The following is a 12149-nucleotide window of genomic DNA, read 5'->3' as shown; positions in this document are numbered from 1 at the left end:
GACCTTTTAGAGACAGACCCTTTAGAGGGCAAAAGTAAATACAGCCTTTAAAAAACAAACAAAGACCCCTTGTGAGAAATGAACTGAGCAAATAGCCAGTCAGTCATTTGAGTCTGTTTCTTGGACATTACAATGCCAGACTGCTGTTACATACACGTTAGCTGTGCAAGCTCTTGCAGTCACAGCTGGTAGCGTCTGAAAACTGGTGATGCCGCAAATCACAACCGACAGGAGGAAAACAAGCAGATAACCGAGGGGAGGGAAATTAAATTAACTGATTACAGCCTGGTTCTGTGGGGTCGACTGTTAATATCCCGTAGGATCTTTAACTGTGACGCTGTGATAAACAATGAATTTAGACAAAAGAGCATTATGGTCCTATCTAGTTGGTGGATGGTAGACTTGAAGGGAGCCGTTTTAAGGTTATTCTTGTTCACGTTATCGCCCCGAATAACATTTATTCGTTTATAAATGCAACAATGTATAGTTTGTAGGGTATTTTGAGGTCAGTTAAGCTTTCCCGTTACTTTAAAAGAGACGTTACATTGTCTCTGCTCCAGATAATAGACCGAGACCGACCGTTAGTATCTTGTGGCAGCAGCTAACCTAACGGACACTTGGTTCGGTAACTTACGTTGTTAACGACAGTTTAACGGCAGTTAACGACAAATACATCGAGATTTAAAACAACAACAACACAGTGGTGGTTAAAAAAAATAATTACAACAGCAGCAGCAACGCTCACCATGTAAAGTGTGAAGGGAAAACATAGCAGAAAGAGCCAGATGTAGAGATGTAAAGCGTTGACGAATGTATTCTGATCGGGGTCGTAGTACCATCCGCCTGTGATTGAAGCCCAGACCCCCTGCCTCAGGATCTGTAGAGTCTGCGACCCCATGTTGTTTTCTATCCCCCTCCGACGGATCCGACCCACGGAACAACCGGGGTGACACGCTGGCTTTAGTGGTCGCGGAACATGACAAACGGTGGACTGTTTTCAGACACTGGCCTGAAAATCCCCTCTGCAGCCATCTTCTCTGCAGCTAGCCAGCACAGCAGCCAGCTGGGGCACTGTTCTCAGTCCTCCACCGAGGAGACTCCTATCCCACCACGCCCTGCGAGGAGCAACTTCTTCTTCGTGGCTTCGGCAGGGTAGAGTGCTGCTGTAGCCATGGAAGCAGCTGTCTGTCGGCGCTAAATACATCTACATGCTATTAATATTTATTATACACTTCTTTGCTTCAACCCGATTTACTGCCCCCGCCGCCTTTAAGGCAATACAAATTATTTCCTTCGTGATGGAGCATGTTTGACCTGAACATGAGTCAACAGTGATGACAGGGAGCAAAAATGCATGAAATTATTACACGTCTTGTTAGGCAGTTGAGCCAAATATGACCTAATGGCGACACCTGCTGACGAAACTCTCTCCCAAAGAAAAGAATAAGAAATATTTGTGTGTGCTCCATATTTTACAGTTGTTTTGTTTTGTTTTGCTTTGCTTTTTTTCTCTCATCCTTTCTCTTGTTCTTCACTTTCCTCTGCCTTTATACTATATTGTACATATATGTACATTACATTCTATTTTGTTTGCTATTTTATTATGTATAGTTTGTTCTTTATATTTTGCTATTTTATTATGTATAGTTTGTTTTTTTATAATCTTATTCTTTATTCTTATACTATATGTTGTTATTGTCACTGTGTGTCTGTGTAATGCTGCTGCTGCACTGTAATTTCCCAGTTATCTATCTATCTATCTATCTATCTATCTATCTATCTATCTATCTATCTATCTATCTATCTATCTATCTAGTATCTAAACACACTGTTGCCACTCTTGTCTCTATTGCCCTAGTCACTCATCTTGCACAATAAATCATTTTGAAAAAAGTAAGTTAATTTGCCACTTTCATTAAGTCCATTAAATATGACTAAGACCATAAGTGATGAAGGAACTACTCGCAATCATCCTTTGCCTTAAGGTAATAAACAAACCAAGTGTAAAATCTTTAAACTGCTGTTAGTCAGGGGTTAGCCCCCATTCAGTAGGTAAACACATTAACAGACACAGAAGACTGAGTTTACTAATTGCAAAGATAATGACGAAAAATGATGTTAATTTCTACTCTAATCTATGCTTTTTATTTGAAAATCAAATCACTCTTCAGTGCAACTGAAAATAACAAATATCTTAAACATGGAAAAAGCTCCTCCAAAAAACTGCATTTAGTGGGGAACCACTTATGGATACATTATTAGAAACCTGTTTTTAAATGTTATGTTACAATAAAGCAGTAACTTCAGATGTCAGATATGTGTACTTGTGTACAAGGTTAAGTATTAGATTAGGATTGCATCTAAATGCAGTTGTGTAGTTTTTTTTCCACATCATGTACAAAAAGGGGTAAAGGGCGCATCATTGTGACAGCTGAGCAGCAGTCGGGAATACATCTTGTTCTTTCCTTTACTTACAGTGTACTTGGATGCATCTAGAACCCCCCCTCTATTCTGCCCATTAACTGCAAATGGCTCAAGTGATATGTGGTTTATACATTTTGCTTTGAGGGTAATTTAAAACAAAGGCAATTTTTCCTTTAACTGTTGTTAAGAAAAAAGAAAAAGCTATCCTATTTAAAAATAAATCATTTGAGAAATTAGTTCTTGATCGTGGGTCAGAGGCAGAGCTGCAATACATTTCCTCACAACACAGGAAAAACTGATCAAGCAACACTTGGAAGTTCGACAATTAAACATCAGAGTATTGTATTTTATACATTTTAATACAAAAACAAAAGAAAGCAGAGTGTTTGTTTTAAAGGAAGATGTAAGTAACAGTAATTAAAGAGAGGTCTATGCGTCAAGAAGATATTGGCTTTTCAGATGAGGTCATACATTATGACAAATCCCCCTGTGAGGCAGACAAGGAGTGAAACTGTCCTCTGAAGTCACTAAAAAAGAAAAACATTATGATGATGTCAACAGTAAGCCGGCAACAATGCTGATGTCAACTTATCACAAACCCTCATACATTGTGAACTGCCTGCTGACATCAAACAGTTAACCCCCACTCGTTGTACAGTTGCTTGAAATGTCTGCAATGCCAAACCTTTCAAGTGTGTAAGACTCAGGTTACAGTGTAAATGTAGTCGTGGCACTGAGGCCAGCAACTGACTCTATGTGCGAGCTCATTCTTAGCATCCTGTAAACTGAGCAACTGAGCAGAGTGGCAGACCGTCTTGCAGTTTTGAAGGGGGAACACAAATTATCCCAGTCTTGAACAGATTTCCACTTGGTGCTTTTGGACATTTCTCTGCATTGCTCCGTCTTCTACTGAGTGTGAGTGGTGCAGCTGTCACTGTAGCCGTGCTCTCTTCTCTGGAGGAGGTTTGCTTGGTGGAGCTGGGGCGGAGGACTTTGTGGCTGGTTCCCTCTCCTCTTGTTTTACAGTTTCCGTGGGAGGTTCGGGCTCCTTTTTCACCTCCACTGCAATACAATAACATACAATGATGGGAAAGCTCATGGAAATTTGTGGTTATTGGGCTTTTGTATCGCCATTTAACCCTGACTATTACATAACATTTTACTTAATTTTTTATCCTGTTGTCATTATTCAAATGTATGCATGATTTTTGCTTGGTTTTGCCTCATGCTGTGAGTCTGCATGTAGATGCCAGATTGCATTATTGTGTTGTTTTGAGATGATATATCCTATTACATTATATTTGTTACAGTGTTAAGCAAGCTGCAGATGTCCACACCCTCCCACTATTTATATGTGAATATGATGTAATGCATTAAAGATCATACCTGGAATAGGCTTCTCACCAGGCTTAGGCTGAAATAGCAGAAAACAGAATTGTATTACTTGGATTCCATCACATTATCATAAATTGAATTTTATTTTAGGAAAACATAATACCAACACAAAGTGATACAACATGAATAGCCATTTTGGCGTTGTGTAAATGTACCTGGTAAAACGTTGGTGGAAATTTTGACCTGAGGTCCAGAAGAAGTGCGTCCACACGTTGCCTCTGAAACAATGAACTTGGTTCCTCTTTCTTCTTTGACTTGGGCTTGGTTTTTTCTGTAATGAAGGAAGGGAGGGGACCAGTTTTCTTCAGGACTTCATATATTCTAAATTAACATTTAACCATACTGGAACCCGTCAAGCTAACCTCTCTCTTCCTGATCCTTGAAGTGCCACCAGTATCCTTTGGATGGGTGGTAGCGGCAATATGACATGGCCTCGTCAAACGCTGACTGGATTCCATGAACTGCAGAAAGCTAAAACAGACATGATTCATGTCACTCACAGTAAAAAACCTTGCACACACACACTATTTTGCATGATCACATTATAAATCCTCACCGCTCTGGAGCTGATAACTGTCCCCAGATCTGGTGCCTGATACACCACCCCTGCTATGATGTAATAGTCAGCCAAAGGGACCACTGGAAAAACAGAGGTGGAAATTAGATCTTTAAATAGAGCCTTAAATCCATGACTTTGTGCGTTTAAATCAAATATGTCATAATTAAACATAGATGCAATGTAGGTTGTCCACTGACTCACCAGCATGCCCCAGTTTTCACTGACAATTTAATCAGATACCACACTGCTCACCTTGTGTTGGTGACTGCCTCTGTTGTTTACGGATTATGTAAAGAATGGGCTCCTGAGCATGAAGAAGAATGTACTCCACTCCCACCATCTGACTGAAAGAGCAAGAGAATCAGTGACTTTAGATTTTTATTTCACAAATCTGTGTTGGAAAAAAAAAGATAATACATACATGTATTTGTATCTTAAACACATCGACTATTTTCTGACAATTCACAGAATACACCTAGATTTTTCCTCCTGACACTGTTTCATCCGTATTTTGATCGGTCTGCACCTATTGATAACGTAACCCAAAATCAAACTGTGTAGGATGAACTTACTTGAGATGCTCCAGAGTGAGCCGCTGCATCTTTACCACCTCATTATTACAGGTTCGGTCATAGAAGGGGTTGCTTCTCTCAGAGAAATAGTCCAGCACATTTCCAGGATTGAGAATCGGCACCCAGCCGCTGTCTACCCAGGATATCCCGAGCAGGTTGTCTGCAAATTGAACGAGAACTGTTAACACACTGAAATGTACTACTGGGCTGGAGTCTGCTCACCTTTAGTGTCATCACACACACTCACAGACTCTAGTTTTGATGATCAGCTGTTATAATTATAGCTTCTTTCATTTATTAAAGAGGACTCAGACCATTTATCTGCCCCCTTTTTGATTATTTATATTTTATTTAGTCTCTTCCTTTTCTTTTTTATATCGTTAATATGTTTATGTGTAATGGTGGGTGTGTTGTGTGCGTTGCTTTAGATAGAATAAAAGTTAAATAAAAGCTTGCAATGGATCTGTATTTACTTATTTATTGTCTTTACTGTTGTTTTGCGCATTCCACTTTTATTAGCTTTAGACTCCACATAAACAAAGGCTGTTTCAAACGGAAAGATAAGAAGTGGTTGTTATTTATCCGCGTGTACTTTGTAATAACAATAACTGTTCGATAACCATCGGATTTGACAGTTTGCAAGTACCAAAACCGGGCCTGTCACTGACCACAACCTGAATCGGATGTTTTATCAAAACAGAAACTATGCTAATCGTCGCTAGCGTTAGCTGCCTAGCTTAGCTAACACTAACTCAGGCTAGATGCGAAAACCGAATTTACACAGCGGCCTTTTCACAGGGTTTTAACTACAACACGCTAAATTTTGACTTGTTATCTGCATCAAAATAGCACATGAAAAAACATTCTAACAAATAATAAAACACTAATTTAGCTACCTCTGAAATCCACCGCCGACATGATGTCAACAAAGCGTCCCACAAAGATGACGTAGGTGCTGTAAGTCGAGGTTTGATGACGTTGTTCTGATAGGCTTTGGTTTAACTGGTTTAATTGATATGAAGTGTATAAAAAAGGTGCAATAAAAGCACTTAATAAAACAAATGACTGTCACTATGCCAGCCAACTTATCTCTTGTAGCTATATTATTTTGTATAATATATAGTGGGAGTGGTGATAGAGAACATGTAGATAATTTATAGTAGCCTTAAAGCAGAAGTGAGTGATCCGGTCGTTTTCGCTAATGCTGCGTTCCAGGCAGGCTTTTGAAATCGTAAATTACAGCTTCAAGTCACAACTTACGACTTTGTAGCGTTCCAGGCAACCCACTCATGTTTTTCCGACCTGTTTTACTGGTGAAAGTCACTATAACGGCCACTCGTAACTTCCGACCGGTGAACTCGTACCAGATCGAACTGGTACCACTTCACGGTCGGAAAAATACGAGTTTCCTTGAACGCACCATAACAGTCCTCGTCCCTACGTCACCACATTCACGGCGTTCCTTGGCTGCACACACAGCCCTGCATGCCGTTCTCTCTCCTCATTGGATAAAAACTGTAGGATACGATAAATGTTTTCTCTTCGGCTCAGAGCAGAGCAGAGGGACTGACAGACCCGTGTTTCAGTCCAAACACTCTATGTAAGTGATTGCTGTCGGAAGATATAACTATTCAAGACTTATATTAACACAAATATATCACTCACTTCTGCTTTAATAAGCATACCTAAATCGAGTCCTATTTGGATTTATTCGTTTAACTAGGGGTAGCCTATTACTATAGAAAGAGAGACTCTATTAAAAATAGTAATTATTTCTCATTTAGTGCTTGCTTGCCCTCAGTGGTCCACTAGTCCAGCCAAACAAGATTAACCCCATCATCTGCACTTGCATAGAAGAATGCAAACATCACAATGAAAATGAAAATTCTTAATTATGGTAATGTTTGAATGCAATTCCTGCCCATTTCATTGTAGCTTATCAGAGATGTATTGTTTTTTGTTTTTTTGCAGCAAGACTATCTTTCTTCATCTAGAAAGCAAACAGAGATGCAAGACATAACAAGCATCCATGAAAAAAACAAAACAACCAGTCATATTTCGTAGCTGTCACAGTTCATGGTCTTTATTTTTGATCCGCATTTGTTCCAGAGAGCTGAAATTCCAGAGACACACCCGGACAGCTGAGCGCACTGGCCGGTGAGTCTATCAGGACAAATAGATCCATTGGCATGGAGGCTAAGCAATAGTGACTTGTAACACCATTATCCTGTAGAAAATCCAGTTTGAATGACATCATAGCCTGTCATTATAGAGACTGTCGCCTGTCATGGCTCTGTCCAGAGTGGCTGCGCAGTGAGCGAGCAGTCTGGGAGAGAGATAGGCAGATGATCGGGGCTATCTGATTCATCTGGGTAGAGGTGGTTGCATGCATTCCTGCAATCTGTGATAAGAGGGAGACTGAAAGGAATATTTCAGAGGAAGGAGGGGGTTGATATCACAGCCGTGAAGAGCTCTTCTTACTATAAAATAGCCAAAGCAGATTTTGTTATGGAGGATGAAATATGACATTATAAAAACATTTTCTTATGGCTGAGGGAGATAGAGGCAAATAACGTGAATGGGTTATTATCAGTAGCTAATTAGCCTACACTCTTCTTTTGTTTGGCTTAATAAACCACGGTCTGCAGATGTCAACTAAGAACACATAGGCCTATTATCTGTTGAGGCAGGATTGAAGAAAAAAGTGGATGTTTGTAATTTCCATACCAGCCAAATTATTAACAAAGAAAATCGTAGGCCATTTAATATCTCTGTGTCCATTTTGAAAACAAATTGATGACATTATCTCCAAAGACGCAGATAATGAAATCAAAGCTCTCCTCTTCCTGCTGGGCGACCTCCAAGGGACCACTGGCCCCGCATCCATCGACCAATAGACTCGTCGGGAGGAGAGGAGGGGGGTGGGGGGTGCAGCTACTACAGGCTACAACTGAGGAGCGCGCATCGCGCAGGGTTGCGCACAGAGAGGACGTAGCTGCGACACTGGCGAGCTGAAGACGCGACTATACACGACCGAGAGGATGCAGTGAGGGAGCGTCAGTTTTCCCAGCTAATTTCGAGCCGGGCGTCGGGGCAGCTAGAATTTTAAATAACGTCGTAAAAAATGAGCGTGATCAAGGCTGGGCACGAAGGCAGGGTGGACGGCGGCAGAGGCAGCCTCACCGACAGCGGCGGTGGCTCCCCGAAGCTCCAGCAGTGCGCTCAGCCTCCCAACAGCAGCAGCAGCAGCAGCCGGACCAAAGATGCCAGATACCAGCAGCAGCAGCAGCAACAGCAGCAGCAGCTCCAGCAGCAGAGGCATCATGGTGGGTCGATGTGGAAACAACCATCCCACAACGAGCCGGCCGACGTCGTGAGGCGGGCGCTGGACTTCAAGTGCCAAGGTACCCAGTGCTATAAGGATAAGAAGTACCGAGAGGCGATTGGCAAGTATCACCGCGCTCTGCTGGAGATCAAGGGGCTGTGCAGGGTGCTGGGAGACCCGGACACCAGCTCCAAGCCCCCGTCCCCCCTCCTGCCCACCATCAGCAAGTCCAGCACACTGACAGATGAGCAGAAGGGGGCCATGGAGAATGCAGAGCTGGAGTGTTACAACAGCTTGGCCGGTGAGCGACACACACACACACACACACACACACACACACACGCACACACACGCACACACACGCACACACACACACACACACACACACACACACACACACACACACACACACACACACACACACACACACACACACACACACACACACACACACACACACACCTCTCTTTTCAGTGGGGACAGATTCTGGGAATACTCCAGAGCTCATGAATGATTCATATCGAGTATGAGTCATTCTCAGGCTTACCCCACTATCCCCCTCACTTTCTTTGATTTTCACTTTATGTAGCTGGTGTTTACTCACCCCTTGGCAAATTAATTAGTCCATTGTATTGTTAATTAAAGTGTGGTGCAAGGATACACACACTGCTATATGATTAAATCTCAACGTGGGATCATTCGTTGTTATCACTAACGTCTTCCTCTCTCTGGTCTTTTCCCTCTTCTATTCCAGCCTGTCTTTTACAAATGGAGCTGGTCAACTACGAGCGAGTAAAAGAATACTGCCTGAAAGTGCTACACAAGGAGGGGAAGAACTTCAAAGCTCTTTACCGATCCGGAGTGGCCTATTACCACCTAGGTGACTTCCAGAAGGCTCTGTACTACCTGAAGGAGTCACACAAACAGGAACCATCAGGTCAGGACTGACGCACTGTGACACTCGGCTCCAGTATCTAAATCATCCTGACCTCATCTTGACCTCACTGTAGCTGCACTGATTGTTTCCTTCAATAGCAAACACTCACATCTATATAACTGTACCAGTGAAGGGGGGCTCCTGATTTGATCTCTATATCGAGGACTGTAAACTACAGCTGGGCCCACCCTACATTTAAACATCTGGTCTGTTTATGCATCTTGCTGAAACTTTCTATATTAACTGATTGGTAAAACAGCCTCTATATGTGTTCAAAGTAATACATTTATGAGACTCTGGGGCTGCATCAGGTGTCAACATTTTTAGAAATCATTATCGGGTGACAAAATTGAATGGTAATCCATCCAGTCGTAACTGAGGTAGGCTACAGCATTAAAAAAAAAACAACTCAGAGGAAAACATCATCTGAGAACCATAAATGTACAGAGAAAATTTGATGCCAATTCATCGATTTGATATTTTACAAACATTTTGCCTGTTCAAATACCAATTTTCACAACAGCGCATCTAATAGTAGTTCCAGTCTGGACTAAATGAGTGATTTGGGGATGAACTGCGCCACATTTCTGTGGCTTTAATTAAAGGAAAGATCAATGAAACTACAACCGTAGTCCACTCTCATACATGGGAATGTGCAGTGCTGGCCTCACTGGAGTTTAGTGGATATAACGGCTCAGTGAATCGCAAAGGTGCAGGTGTGTTGTTTCTACCATGACATGTAAGAGAGATATAGGCGCATACTATACTGGGGAGCAAACTGGGGGATTAGAAACAGGCGCACAGGTGAGAGTTAAAATCAGGTAATGAGTGGTGCTGGGGAACATAGGGGACTACTGCAGGACCAGAGGGGAATGATACTCAAAGAAAAATGATGCAAAATATAAAGAGTGACTTGCATACTGCATTTTATGGTGTCGTCTTCTGCTGTAACATCTAAGGTTGCTAAACTATTTTCTGCTGCAGGTGGAGTTATCATAGAAATAAGACACAATGACATTATGGTTGTCACTTTAATTGTGTCACTTTTGATCAGATAAATGTTTGGGATGCAAATAATTATATAAATGTCCAATAGCAGATCTGTTTATCTTTGATTGATAACTTGAAAGTTTCCCGGTGTTGACCCTGTAAGACGGTGGTTCCCAACCGTTTTTGGCTCCTGACCTCATTTTGACATCACAAATTTCTGGCGACCCTACGATCACGGCCGTCAATCAAGATGTACCAGCTCAGATATTTTCATATGCTGCCTTTTATTTGAATTCAATGTATGTTCAAGAAAGAGAAAGTATAGGATACAGTTGTTTAAGATTGGGTGTGGTGTTTTCAATCATAATTTTAAAGAGAATAGTGATTGGTTAAAAAAAATATTTTATCGATTACTAGACATTTCAGGCGACCCCATTTGAAGTCCAGCCGACCCCACGTGGGGTCCCAACCCCAAGGTTGAAAAACACCGCTGTAACACCATTTCAAAACCAAACAGGATAAGCTAAAAAAAAAAAAAAAGGTGGCATATTGTTTCATGTGGTAAAAACATGTTTATTTTTTCATTTCAGTCCCCGAGAAAATATTTCCAATAATTAATCCCTTTAGCCACTTTACAGTGTCACACTCTGTTCAGTTTTAGTGGAAGATTTATGCTCCGTTTCCTCCCTGAGCCGGAAATAAATCAGCCTTTTCCTGTCTTTGTTTCCCAGACACCAATGTCATCCGCTACATCCAGCTGACAGAGATGAAGATTCGCCGGAATGCCCAAAGGGAAAAGAAAGAGGCGACATAAGCACTCACTGTCTGATGACTTCTCATCCGTCATAGATCAGCCCTACTGTGTGCCACCCAGAACGTACACACCACGAGTCAGAGGCCCAGTGGTGTGAAGCGATGTTATGTTTGCTTTTGCTTTGCACAGCATCTGGTTGCCAGTTATGTGATTGAGCTTCCCTGTTGTGTGCTTGAAGCATTTCTTCTTTAAAAAATGTACCAGATATTGAGTTTCTGTCTCCAAACCTCCAAAAATTTATCTAGTATGAATCAATCCCAAGTATGTTTTAACCATTACAAACTGATGCACTGCCAGTCCAAACATTGCACATACAGGCCAACACTTGTGATAGAGACAGGAGCAACAAGGTCCGCAGAGTGAATCCAGCATGACTGCAGGCAAGTGTAACTGTAATTTAGCACCTGCCCTCGCACAAGATGTCTTTTGAATGGCACGGAGCAAGTGAGTAACAACCACCTACACTTGTGTCACCATCCTTTGATTTTTGGGTATTACAACAAAAGATCAAGATTTTTTTTTCTACACTTTTAACTATACCTGAATAATGGTGCTTTCACTAAGTGGGTTTCTAATTTAAGATACATAGGGTAGGACATCAAGAGCACACAGTTGCTAATTGCAGTATGAATTTAAGAGACATATCACAAAAAAATGTAAATAGGCTACTTTATAGAAATCACAAGAAAATATTATGGAGAGGCAAGCTACTTGTGGTTATTTATGCCAAAATGAAGCACTTCATTCACAGCATTTACTGTACTAACAAATACTGTATGTTTATTGTAAAGGTATTCGTAATAAATGTGTCAGTTGATTGAAATATTTTCTGTGGTATTACAGCAGTGGATTTCCCTTCAACTTTTAATTTCCATCTGCCCTATATAACTCATAAGCTACACACAACTGTGGAGGGATCCTGATGAAAGCACATGTGTAAATAAACCAGTGAATCGAAGCTGATTGAAATGATTTCATGCTTTTTTCCCCTTCTAAGCATGGCAAGTTGCCATGGTGAGGCCTCGGTATAACATGTTGGTTCATGGAGAATTTTTCTGAAAATTATGGTATCAGTCATGAGTCAGAAAAAAAAAACATGACAGGCAGTTATTTGAAAGTGGGGGATGGGGGGC

At 41.4% G+C, this 12149-nt stretch overlaps 3 protein-coding genes across 7 annotated transcripts in view; 1 reads left to right on the top strand and 2 right to left on the bottom strand.

Annotated features, from left to right (window-relative positions):
- pcnx1 (pecanex 1) overlaps positions 1 to 1114 on the bottom strand; it is a 33621-nt gene extending 32507 nt beyond the window's left edge. For all 5 annotated transcript variants that reach the window (XM_085767660.1, XM_085767661.1, XM_085767662.1 and 2 more), the window contains exon 1: positions 746 to 1114. In XM_085767660.1, coding sequence (XP_085623786.1) covers positions 746 to 898 — 153 coding nt within the window. In that variant the 5' untranslated portion in view covers positions 899 to 1114. The remainder of the gene's footprint in view (positions 1 to 745) is intronic.
- Positions 1115 to 2762: 1648 nt separating this feature from the next.
- Positions 2763 to 5928, bottom strand: med6 (mediator complex subunit 6). Its single transcript, XM_085767517.1, has 8 exons — positions 5847 to 5928; positions 4951 to 5110; positions 4631 to 4722; positions 4376 to 4458; positions 4182 to 4290; positions 3975 to 4090; positions 3811 to 3838; positions 2763 to 3486 (listed from the first exon to the last, which is right to left on the bottom strand). The coding sequence occupies exons 1-8, from the start codon at positions 5866 to 5868 to the stop codon at positions 3356 to 3358; spliced, it is 741 nt and encodes a 246-aa protein (XP_085623643.1). The 5' UTR covers positions 5869 to 5928; the 3' UTR covers positions 2763 to 3355.
- A 1975-nt stretch (positions 5929 to 7903) lies between these two features.
- ttc9 (tetratricopeptide repeat domain 9) lies at positions 7904 to 11827 on the top strand. The gene is made up of 3 exons (XM_085767623.1): positions 7904 to 8576; positions 9030 to 9212; positions 10934 to 11827. Exons 1-3 carry the CDS (start codon positions 8075 to 8077, stop codon positions 11014 to 11016), a joined length of 768 nt encoding a protein of 255 aa, XP_085623749.1. The 5' UTR covers positions 7904 to 8074; the 3' UTR covers positions 11017 to 11827.
- Positions 11828 to 12149: the final 322 nt, after the last annotated feature.

This window comes from Trachurus japonicus, chromosome 22 (assembly GCF_045865225.1).
Source record: "Trachurus japonicus isolate A0001 chromosome 22, Traja_1.0".
NCBI classification, from domain to species: Eukaryota; Metazoa; Chordata; class Actinopteri; order Carangiformes; family Carangidae; genus Trachurus; species Trachurus japonicus.
Note: the sequence above shows the minus strand (reverse complement) of the source record. Positions and strands in the feature narration are given on the sequence as shown.

Bases quoted from the DNA above. Each gene is read 5' to 3' on its own strand.
- med6 (XM_085767517.1), bottom strand. From the start codon at position 5,868: ATGTCGGCGGTGGATTTCAGAG. The intron at 5,111-5,846 runs GTAGCTAAATTA...TTCAATTTGCAG, and splicing joins GTCGGCGGTGGATTTCAGAG to ACAACCTGCTCGGGATATCC. The intron at 3,839-3,974 runs GTACATTTACAC...CTGCTATTTCAG, and splicing joins TTCCACCAACGTTTTACCAG to CCTAAGCCTGGTGAGAAGCC.
- ttc9 (XM_085767623.1), top strand. From the start codon at position 8,075: ATGAGCGTGATCAAGGCTGGGCACGAAGGCAGGGTGGACGGCGGCAGA. The intron at 8,577-9,029 runs GTGAGCGACACA...CTTCTATTCCAG, and splicing joins GTGTTACAACAGCTTGGCCG to CCTGTCTTTTACAAATGGAG. The intron at 9,213-10,933 runs GTCAGGACTGAC...TTTGTTTCCCAG, and splicing joins ACACAAACAGGAACCATCAG to ACACCAATGTCATCCGCTAC.